Source organism: Pelophylax lessonae (assembly GCF_965119305.1).
Source record: "Pelophylax lessonae genome assembly, chromosome: 10".
Taxonomy (NCBI): Eukaryota; Metazoa; Chordata; class Amphibia; order Anura; family Ranidae; genus Pelophylax; species Pelophylax lessonae.
In genome coordinates, this window is record NC_138777.1 from 89,744,466 (window position 1) to 89,756,521 (window position 12,056).

A 12,056-nucleotide genomic window follows, 5' to 3' on the forward strand; every position below is an offset into this window, starting at 1 on the left:
TATATATATACACCTTATATGTATATATGTATATATACTTTTAACCCTTGAAAAAGTCATGTGTGTTTGTGATGCAACGCATCGGGAGAAGCCGTGGTGACGTCACTTCCGGTCTACGGCCGAGACCGGAAGCATCGGAGTACACCGCATCGGCGGTTTTGTGTTTGTCTTCCACACGCATCTGCCCAGTTTTAAATGTAAGTCTTCTGCACTTTATTATTAAAATTACCCTGATTTACTACACTATGAGAGCTCCCTCTTGTCTTTGATGAGCGAGTGTCCCAGGAAATGATGTTTTATCTACTTGAATGAGGACATTGGTAAAAGAAAAGGAATCTTTGGGTTTATATTGTGGAGATCCATATATCCATACCTAGAAGCCTTTTATCTGTTGGAGGATATTTGGAGGTCCTGTATGGTGATTGATTGCACCAAAACGCTCATTTGAGTGTTAATGGAGGTGAGCGGCCATTGCACTTAATGTTGGATGTTTTAGCTCACATACTATCGCACCTGACTGTCACTGGAATCATCTTTTTATGTTCACCGGATTATATATGGACTTTTGCCACTTTCACTTGAAAATATCAGCACGCTAATATTGCAATATTGTTACACTTATTTTTATGGAACTTCGTGTCTTTGATTATATCTTATATTATATATTGTTATTTATCATCTCAAGCACTTTTTGTGATTGTGCTTATCACATTATTTGCACCTTTTTTCACCATACTGAATACTTTCTCACATGCACTGACCAGCATCAGTTGCATCACTGTCACTCTTCAGCAACTTCTTTGTTGCCTGTTATCAGTGTGTATTCATCTAGCACTGATCACCTTATTCATCTTTTATCTTCTATGAATATTTTATTCACCATCAAGTATTTATTTATGATCGGTCACTGATCACTTTTATCTTATTATTTTACTCACGTCACTCATTCTATTAAGAGTCTGTGTTTTTTCATCTGTTGGCTTTTATTACCATTGTTGCATCATCATTTGTTATTACCATTATTATCTTTGTTGCATCACCATCTGTTTTTACCAACACATATTTATATACTTATTTATTTTTTTGTGTGGTCCACCATTCCCAAGAAATTGAGTGCTTATTCCCTATGCGAATAACTTGTTTTAGTACGTTGTGACACTACTGAATGTGCGGCTTATTTCTGGTGTTCCACTACACACATCTTCTTTGCCACTTTGAATTTCTTATACCTTATTGGTAGCGCAAGGTTCACCCCCTTCTTTATTTAATCCAAAAAGACTACCATTCAGCAGAAATTCCAGGTCTAAGATCCCCAAATTATCAGCATCCAAGTTTGATTCAAAACATCCATCACAAAATGGGAGGGAAAGGAAAAAATCAAATCCCCAATACCCATGATTACAATCAAAAAAACAAACCAAGGGCTATGGCAACCTCCAAACACACCAACCTACTCAATCAAATTTTTATGTAAATGTCAGTTAGCGTGTTCAATACTTTTTCCCTGTGTCATTCCATTTTGTAATACATAACTTAATTTCTGAGTGTATTTGTTTTGGTTTCTTTGTATGTATGGGTTGCATGGGTTGCTATAGACACGTGGTGAAAATTCCATGTCAATTGCACCTTTAGAAATATATTTACCTCGAAAAATGGTGACGTGTTCAGAACTTATGTTCAATAGATATTTTACCCCCTGTACTGTATATACACGCTGTATATATACAGAAAATATACATAGTACTGTGCAAAAGTTTTAGGCAATAATAAATAATCAGTTTTTTTCAGTATTTGGTAGATGATGGAGGGTTTACCTAGCAGGCATTTAAACTACTGTGTAAAAGTTTTAGGCAAGTGTGAAAAATGTTGTAAATTACGAATGCTTTCAGAAATAGAAGTGTTAATAGTTTTTTGTTTTTATCAATTGCCAAAATGGAAAGTAAATAAACAGAAGAGAAATCCAAATCAAATCTTGCCTCAGAAAATGTCAGTTGAAACGAAACACGTAGGGAAGAGCCTTTGTTTGTGACGTCATCAAACACTCTGAGTTCAGAAGTGGCCTGCCTCACCAAAAAAAATGCCCATGACAATTTCTGAGATGTATGACATCATTATGGCCTAGGCCAGAAACCAGGAAGCAAATGAAAAAATGTAGAAAAGAAAAAAAGTTTAAAACAAGAAAATATAATATACTGTACCTTCCTATCTATTCACTACTCCTAACAGCATAAGGATTAAATATAGTTACTGTTGACTGAGAGAGTTTAGTCCAGCTTTAACCTTGATATAACCCCTAATCTAACAGTAAAAATGAGTCCTTAGGCAAAGTATAAACTCCATGAACACAAACTGTATATGCTGCAGCTTGCCAGTCCTTTGATGTTGTGACTGCATTTGTTTTATTTTATTTTTTTTTTGAGCTTTAGGTACAGAAAGTTTTAAACCAAAAAAATAAAATGTGCTGTCCCTTGAAGAATTTGTAAATCTTCATAAATAACACTTTAAGAGTTATTTATGAAGATTTATGAATTATTAAGGAACAGTCTATCTATTTTTGGTTTAAATTTTATATGCTCAACTTGTATCTAGATTGTGAATTGGGTGCAGCAGTTCCTATTTCACTAAGCGCGGGAATATTTATAGGTTTATTCATAGGTACAGAAAAATACCTGCTAATCATTTCAAGAATCTTCCTGTGGAGAAAATTTAAATCTCAAACAATGTTATGTATTATCTTTCCCGATTGTCTTATGGGAGCTACCAAGCGATACCACCCCTTTCAATGGAAATGAGTGGAAGGGAAGGTGTTTGTAATCCAAATCACGAAGGCAGTGACAATGCTGCCCCCTCCATATTTACAGTGCAGGTCATGAGTGTTGTCATCCTAGAAAGTGTGTTATTAAAAGAATCACCAGATGAAAATAAAGAAAAAAAAAGCCTTTAACCTAATCCTAATACACCCCATTTACAGTGTTGTCGTTTGTTAACAAATGCATGATAATGCATGTTATGCTGTGCATCGCATTCAAGTGCTTGTAAAGGATACTTTAAAAAAAAACAAAAAAAAAACAACAAATATGTTCTACTTACCCGCTCCGTGCAATGGTGTTGCACAGAATAGCCCTGATCCTCCTCTTCTCGGGCCCACCAATGGCGCTCCTGGCTCCTCCCCTCTGCCAAATGCCCCCATAGCAAGCCACTTGCTATAGAGACACTCATTCCTGCTCACTCCAACTCCATAAGACACAGAGTGTAGCTCTACCCCACCCCCTCCTCACTGGCTCTGATTGACAACAGCAGGAGCCAATGGCTCCGAGCCCAATGAGGAGAGAGAGCCTCTGTTCTTGTGCACATTGCTGGATCAAGATCGGGCTCAGGCAAATAGAAGGGGGGGAGCATATCTGGATTAAGGCAAGCATTTTAAAGCAGTCCATTTATTTGAATAGTCTGGCAATGCACAAAGGAAGAGACTTGCAGGTTTTTTTTTTTTTTTTTTTTTGGGCAAAACAGTGAACCCTAGCACATGGTAGTTATGGAAAGAAGAAAGGAAGTGATTGGCGCTGCCTAGTGGGGTGTTTAGGGAATGCAATTTGTGGTTGCTACACTCCTGAGTAGGGTTTTATATAAAAGTCTATGCAATATAATTTATATTCAGACCTGTATATAACATACTAAAATCATATACCAAATGGCAAAACTGTGTAAAATCAGAGTAGGTCTATGTGCAAAATCCAAACATAAAGTAAAAGCCTTTTAAAATTAAATCAGCAAATACATACAATGTGTGCAATGTGCAGGAAAGTGCAATAGTGAATATAAGGAGTGAAGTGATAAGTATTAAATATCGATTAAATAATATCCAATAATAACTTAGCAACCATGAAATAACAATCAATAGATATAATCATAAAAATCCTAATAAATATAAGTGAAATTAATATATATATATATATATATATATATATATATATATATATATATATATATATATAACTGCCAATGAATAAATGTGTGCAAAAGTGCAAGGGTGAAAAAAATCCCTTCTTATAAATAGCTGTGCAAAAATGGCAGTATAAAAGGTAAAAAAGTGTCAATATAGATTATCAAATGAATAAATCCAAACACATGTGCAATCTCGGTGATTTCAGATCCAGAAAGAGTCCTAAATAAGTATAGTCTGTATATGGTGGTTAAGGTGCTCTTTTTTTCTAAGCCCAAAGTGTAGTGGGTGGGCCGAAGGAAAAGTGTTCCCCTGAGCCTGGGATCCTGCGCTTACCAGATTCCCTTACCCCTACAGGGGTTAACAGCGGGTCGATTTTTAGGGGATCGCTCCCACACACTGGCAATCAGGATCTCCCCAGACCTCGATTTCTCTCCTTTGTTGGTATTCAGATGTCAGCTCAATAAGTATATTAAACTCCAGTGCAGTACCCGGGTATGTGGAAGAAAAGGGAAGGAGCCTCCGATAGTGTAGTATTGTTTTTTAAAAGCTTTATTATTGAAAAAGACATGTACTCACATAATAGTAAAATCCAATGTATGCCCGTCTGGCATAGGAGCCGCAACCTCCTCTCTCGCGGTGCACGCTTGGGAGTAGCGTGTGTGCCAACTGCCGGATGTGCGTTCCAAGCCTCGGGTTCAGTAGACGGAAATGACGTGGTCTCTTGGTAGTTATGGCTTAGGCCTCATGTACACTGTTGCTGATAAACAGACATTTAGGAGCAGTTGGGCATTTTTCAGCAGCCCCTGCACTCTTCTCCGTTACCTTATCTGTCCATATACACTTAAATGTTTAAAGTCATTTTGAGGCAGTTGAGTTTAGTGGCAATTTTTTTTTTTAAGCACAAAAAAAATGCGTTCAGACAAAAATTTATTGGCATTTGAAACGCCAAATGCTTGTGTAACAGCGTGTAAACACGCTAACTCGCATTTCTAAGCGTTTCGTTTATAGGTGTTTTTAATGGGGATACATTTCTGACCATTTTACAATTAAAAAACGCTTCTAAATGCAAACTCGGCATGTAGATGCGGCACAACTAACATTTTTAACTGTCGGGTACTAGCTGTCAAGTTCCAGCGTTCAGGAGAGGTTTTCAATGTCCGTGTACATGAAGCCTAAGGAATACTGTGGTATCTGCTCTTTACATACAGGAAAAAATAGTTTGCTTTAAAATATGCATTTACCCGGCTTTCATGTAATATTTCCGTTGATTTGTACAATAAGAATAGAAGTGAAGCATTGCAAAATGAATAAAATGAAATGAATACTGCTCCATACAATCAAATTCAAACATTGCATTCCAAATCTTTCAGAAAAGCTTCACAAATGTTAACAAGACAACACAAACACCCTGTGCACAATAAACCTAAGTCTGGGTTCACATCTATGCTAATTGGATGTGTTTTAAATCGCATCCAATTTGCACGACATATGAATATTATGGACTCTCAATAGAAGCGATTCAGACATGTCCGGGGCGGCCGCAGTGCTGTTTTATAAAGGATCCTGTGCCTTTTTGGGTCCGGTTCAGATGCGAATTCAGGCCAAAATTTGCACTTGAACCAGTGAACAGAAACGCACTGGACCCCGGACTGGAAACCGCAGCCGGACATATGTGAACCAAGGCTAAAAGTACTGCTGTGCAGGTGTTAGAGGGAGCTCATAAAAAGACAGATTTGGGTACTCATACTAGCCATAATTAAAATTAATTTCATTTTTTATCACTTTAAAAGTAGGTATTACTGCTGCTAATCAGCTGTTGTTGAGTTAAATCATCCACCGGTTTCAAATTTTGTAAGTAGATGGTAGGAAGGCTGGTCCTTACCTGTGTGTGATTTCTGGGCTGTGTCCTCTCCGTATTCTCAGCAATGGCCAGTTCATAAAACAGTGACACCAATTGTAAAATCCATGCTCTAGTAAAGTTGTGCAGATCCATTTCAAAGCCAGAGGTCCATGGAAGTCTTGTGCAATGTGATCCTGTGTACTGTTGTACAATCTTATATATATATTAGTTAGGATTCTTCTATGAAGGTTACAGTCAAAGATACCTTTACCACTGGTCTAGATGAAACACGTCTAACAATGGTCTGTCTGTATAACGGAGGGAGGAGGCTCTTAACCTTTCAGCTGCCAAATTAGGAACCCTGGTGTGATTACTCATTAAATTTTAGATACATGAACACATCTTCTTCCAGGTAAATTTGGGATGCCAGCTAGCACATAATGGAAAATGCTCCCCTACCACAAACGAACATTGATGAATCTAGAAAGATGTTGGTGGTTAGCAGTAATAAGAAGAGGGCAGTATGTAAGCAGATGTCAGATAATTATACCAGAAGATGTCTTCCAGGCTCATCCTGTGCAAAAGCTTTTTTTTTTTTTTTTTTTTCCTTTTGTGTGCGCTGGGATAGACAAGATAGAAGTACAGGCTGTTCCAAGGAAACAGAGCGAGGCATAATATGAAATAGTAGAGAAATTAGTTAATTTTTAAGGGCTCCCATTATTATTTTTCAATTAAATTTACAAAATGTGCACCATGTTGTTGTTTTTTTTTATTTACTTTATTACTTATAAACTTATCAAAGTTTTAATTTATTTTCTCCAAGGGGCAGCATGGCAGTATGGCACCCAAGGACCCTCAAAATGAAAGGGGGTACTCTGTGCTGCAAATATTCAGGCAAGTTTCTCCCCAACCCTTTGTGCTGATTGCACCTTACTCCTACTTATTAAAGCATCTAAACTAGGGATGAGCTTAGGTTTTCGCCAAACTTCAGTTTGGCCTGAACCTGTGGGAAACTGTTTCATGATAGCAGGCCATCGGCTCAATAAGCTGCAGCTGTGCGAAACAAAGGAACGGGGATGCTTGTAAGAGGGGGATCTGTGCTTAGCTGGATGTTGGTGCCAAGGCACAAGTCCCTGCCCTATCTAGAACACTAACCCTCCGGTTGAGGCTACACCCTCTGCAAAATTGTGCCTCACTCCTTGCCAGAGGCCTTCCCACGACATTCCCGGCTTTTCGCCTTTATATCCTCAAAGGAAGAAATGTCCACACACAAACATGGTTGTTACACTATACTAGTGGTACTGGCAAAATGGCACAAAATAGTCACAACATATAGACATACATTTTGGTGTCACTTGACAGTATATTACTATAACATTTAGTGGACAGCCTGCAGCAGTCGCATGCGAAAGCATATGCAGCACTTTAAGCAGCCATCTTCCATTGGACAGTCTCTCTCTCTCCTTGGGAGCACCATGGTGTTTGGACTCATCCCCCTTTATACTATATTTGCAGCATTTTGCTTTATTCATACAGAAAAGTGTGAAGCATCCTACTCTGTCAGCCCAGATTACCAAGGCTCCTTCTATAGTATACCAGTCCCTCCTTTTAAGTCCCACTCCATAGCTCTACCCAGCCAGGTATGCTTCCTGCAGTTACTCTTTTGATCCCAGAGTCATTAGTGTGAAGGACCACCTGGCAATCCGCCTGGGTGTCTCCACCAAACGGTGTCTTCTGCCCTCCAAACCCTTTCCAGCAGACCGATAGCTAACCCCATGCATCGTACACAGACAAGACGTTGAGGTAAAAACCAAAGGATTAACTGTGTATTGAACAGAAATACAGGTTTTTTTTATATACTTCAAAAAAATAGGGGGCAGTCACATAATGAACCATAAAAACAAATATTGCACATTGGGGTAAATATCCCACAATGGTTATGTAACGAGGTAAAGTTGCCACGAGACGAATCATCATCATGTATGATTAGAAAACAGACAGAAACAATAGGTGACTCAATGAACAATGGGAATTTACACATAGGAGACACACAATGAGAGAAAGACACGTAACAGTAAACACATAACCCCTTAATAAACAGATTACAGCAGAAGACCTCAGTATCAGGTTGTGTTGAGCTGAATATAATCATCTGCTTTGAGTCTCTGAGTCTAGGAGGGGGTTGAAACAGTCAATGCTGGTTTGGGCTGTCTATACACCAACAAAACACAGAGGTCCCAATTCTGTATCCAGTTCTCAGAGTCTGTGTGTTTCAGGGAGACATGGACTTAAATCTAAAGTAAAAGTACTCCAAAGGTCCCCCAGGCACACACCTCCCAAAGAATAGAGCCCCCTTCAAACACCAGAACCCAAAGTCAGTAGGCAAGAGGTTAGCCATCTGTCCCCTCCAAAAGCCCCTCTTCTGGTTGGGCCTATCACAATAAGTACTCAGAAGGCTCTGACTTTCCCATTAGGCTTTATGCATCCAGCTCATGACTGTCCTTTAGTCGTTACAGAGACAAGATTGCTGTGGCTGTTCCTCCTGAACTGTAGCCTGGCTACCATTTGATCTGCTGAGGTTAAGAGGATCACTCATCTGGCTCCTTGCTGAATTTCTATGGAACTGCAGGATTTAGCCTCCTGGGCGGTCTCCTAATTGGTTCCATCTGCATGATCCTTGTGGGATGATTCCCTGGGGGGACTCTGTCCTTTACGGACCCCTTCTTTGTGGCGTTACACAAAACATTCTGTTTTGAGGATTCACCTCCTCCTTTTGTCTTACAATACTATCTTTATACCTTTTTGGACTGGAGGCTTCCCTCTGGACCCCTGTACCATCATTTAGACCTTGCTGTGATTTTCACATAGGCCTATTGAAGATACCAAATGAGGATTGTTGGTAACCCCATGATTGTGACTATGCTGACCTTGCCCTAACTGTCTACAGACACACTCAGGACATTTCTGTGCTACTTCCCCTGAAGAAGAAATTAACAGATTTCTAAACATGTCGGGATCACCTTATTCCGAATCACTGTCTACTGGCTTACTGTATTAGGGAATTTGGTAAATGTGTCACGGCACATATATTTATGTATATTTATCTGTATTTTTAAACAGGCCTGGTTTCATACCTAGCCTTGTTTGTGTTTTATTTTTTTGATGTATATACAATAAACTTTTTGACTTTTATATACCTTTCTCTGCGTGCATGCTGTACTAAACCCCATTCTGGGACCAAGTTTTCCTTGTTGCATAACTTTAGAGTTCACTGGCAGCCGGCAGGGCTGTCCTTGGAAAGGTGGGGGGAGCCGGGATGATGCCATCCATGCATCGATGCAGTCGGTCCTCAGCATCGGAATTGAATCGTTCAAGGCGATGCATCGATGCGATGATTATTTTCAACCCTCCCAGTGTTCACCTCTCTTGGGACTTCTGCTCTGAGCAGGGCCTTGGCTGTGATGACTACATCTGAATAGGTGCTGGGTACTTGGTTACTATGCCCCATCTGCCCTAAGGCTCCTCCCCACCTGGCTTATATATGGACCCTGGATCACCCATGACATCACTACAGAAGGGACTTCTCTAAAAGGCGGGCTATCACTTACTTGTAACTTTTCCTTTTGCCATACTATTTTAGGACAAAGACACCTAGTGGCAGACTAGCTAACTGCACCTGCTTACATTCTGGTGACAGCATTGATTTAATATGACCACATAGCCATATTTGGACCATGTAATTGATCAAATATGTGCTCCTTGCCATATAGCACAGTACTATCTACCTCCTTTTAGTTGGTAAATCCGAGTGATAGAATCGGTCTATATCTTTAAGGCTTCATCAGAATACTTTTCTTTTTACAACTGGATCTCAGTCTTTTACTGTAGTGCCCAATCCTCTCCAGTGGCCAGTAAAGAAAACTTGTTTTTAGTTAGTATAGCGTGTATAGACACCAGAACCTTTTACATGGGCTAGTATATAAGCAGAGGTGCTTCTTGTAGTAAGCATAAAAACAGACATCCTTCTGTACATTTTATATACAAACATTTCTCAATGTACTTGCATTAAGCTTATTTCCAAATTTGGTAGCTAGCACCAATCCCCCACCTGTCATCCTATTTCCAAATTTGGTAGCTTTTGTCCAGTATGTCTTCAGTATATTCACCAACTTCTAAGGCTCCACTCCATTGTATAGCTTAATTGGTGCAAATTGGGTGGTGTGCATATGGTCTAAGTTGTGCTTATTGTTAGGCTACACAACATTTGTATGTAACCTACAAAAAACCAAAGCAACTAGAGACAACTACAAGGACAAGATTATGGGATGGTTCCTTAGCTTTGGGATACCAGAGAGAGGATGGATGCTTTGTTTTTAAATAATCTTTATTTACAGCATTTTCAATAAATTAGCACAGTAGACAATTTATAAGGTCCAAATCATACAACTTCTCAGCCAGCTTTGTGTTAAAGAGGAAGTAAACCCTCCTCTGCAAGTTGTACCTATAGGTAAGCCTATGATAAGGTTTACCTATAGGTACTGTAAATATCTCCTAAACATGTACCGTTTAGGAGATATTTACCTTAAATGCAGCCAGTGACATCGCTGGCGCATGCGCTCTGAAGGAACGGCCGCTGGTACCGTTCCTTCAGAGCCCCGTGCCGTGACCGTCGGCTCCCGCACGCATGCGCGGGAGTGACGCAATCGCGTGTCCAGCCAATCAGATGGCCGGATGCCGCGAACCCGGAAGAAAGGTGACAGAACATGTCACCCATGGGAGAAGTGAGCGGTCGGCGCTTCGGGGCTTCATTCTAAGGTAAGTATATCATAATGAGCTAGTATGCGATGCATACTAGCTCATTATGTGTTTGTCTTTCAGGTGTACTTTTTGATAGTAAAAATTTTTTTTGAGGTTTACAACCTCTTGTCAGGGTTATTTGGGGAAATTAATTTCACAAATAGAAATGAAATGTCATATTTTGATCTGTATAGAATTAGCAATGACATCCATTTTTGTCAGGTTGCTAAACGGTTAAATTTCCTTTAACAAAAAGTGCCTATGCAGGAAAAGTGGCTATTCAACAAGTTTACCCCAGACAGGTTGTGTTGAGCTAAAATAAATAAATAGTCTGTTGACTTTCTTTAAGATAAGGTCTAAGACAATATACCAAGGTAATCCTGTTTGTGTGGGATCATAAAATTAGTCAGCATTTACTAAAATCCTTAATTAAGTATTTTCTATGCTTAGACCTATGTAAAACTAAAATTTACAGATATGTTATAATCATATATGTAAAGTAATATTAACACTGAAATATATATAGAACTAGCATACTTAGATATGTAGAAAATTGTTATATATTACAATTGTTTCATATTATGCTAAAAGCTAACTTTACTGATCTTGATGACTCATCTCTATATGTCAAGAGAGGCTTCAGTAAACATTTGTAAATTGTAGTCGTAGAAAGCATCATAAACTTTTCTGGCCTTGCCAGGTGTTTAATTTAGAAGGTCTGGTTGTAAGCTATGGGTCAATATAAAGGTTCGAAGTTTATTTGAAGATAAATAATGCTGTCATACTGAACCTAGTGCAATACAATACTGCCATTTTGCTGACTACGGTAATTGAAGTCTTGGGTTAAAAAGTAAAATCCAATATATATCTACATAAGATATATTAAATATTAGAATGGTGTTATCAGGATTAATCTTTATTCAGATACCTGGTGGATTGAATGGACATTTAGTAGATGAAAGCATGGTTACATTTTGTTGTGTTATAATAGTCTTAAATGAAGAAATCTTATTTAATTTTAATATACTGGTTGACCAAGAGGTGTCACCCTATGACATCACCAGTTAATGGTTAAGATGTTCTAGCCATTGATGTTCATGTCACTGCCTCTGGGTTTAACTTATGGTAATTTTAATAGTTCTTTGTTCTATACCATATAAAAGCCCAGATGAAAGAGACACATGACACATCACATCTTGCCCAATATACATTACACTTACAACACACACACTACTAACAGCTATGCACAGACTCATCTACACAGACTTCCTTTCAATCTGCCATGTATCTGAACCTTTGAGGGACGCCAAACGAAACTCCTCCCTAATTGGCCACCATCTTGGAAATGCAGCCATCTTAAGGAACCTGGTAACTACTATTCTAAGCTAGCGGCCATTTTAATATGGTAATTATGCCTTGCTACTTATTTGATTATTATTCAATATTGTTTATGTACTGCCTTAAATGTTTTACATT

The 12,056-nt window shown here is 38.8% G+C and overlaps 1 protein-coding gene across 1 annotated transcript in view; it reads right to left on the minus strand.

Annotated features, from left to right (window-relative positions):
* Nucleotides 1-6,165, minus strand: part of LOC309565831 (uncharacterized protein) — a 30,829-nt gene extending 24,664 nt beyond the window's left edge. The window contains exon 1 of the mRNA XM_082270835.1: nt 5,826-6,165. Coding sequence (XP_082126961.1) covers nt 5,826-5,936 — 111 coding nt within the window. The 5' untranslated portion in view covers nt 5,937-6,165. The remainder of the gene's footprint in view (nt 1-5,825) is intronic.
* Between the last annotated feature and the right edge of the window lie 5,891 nt (nt 6,166-12,056).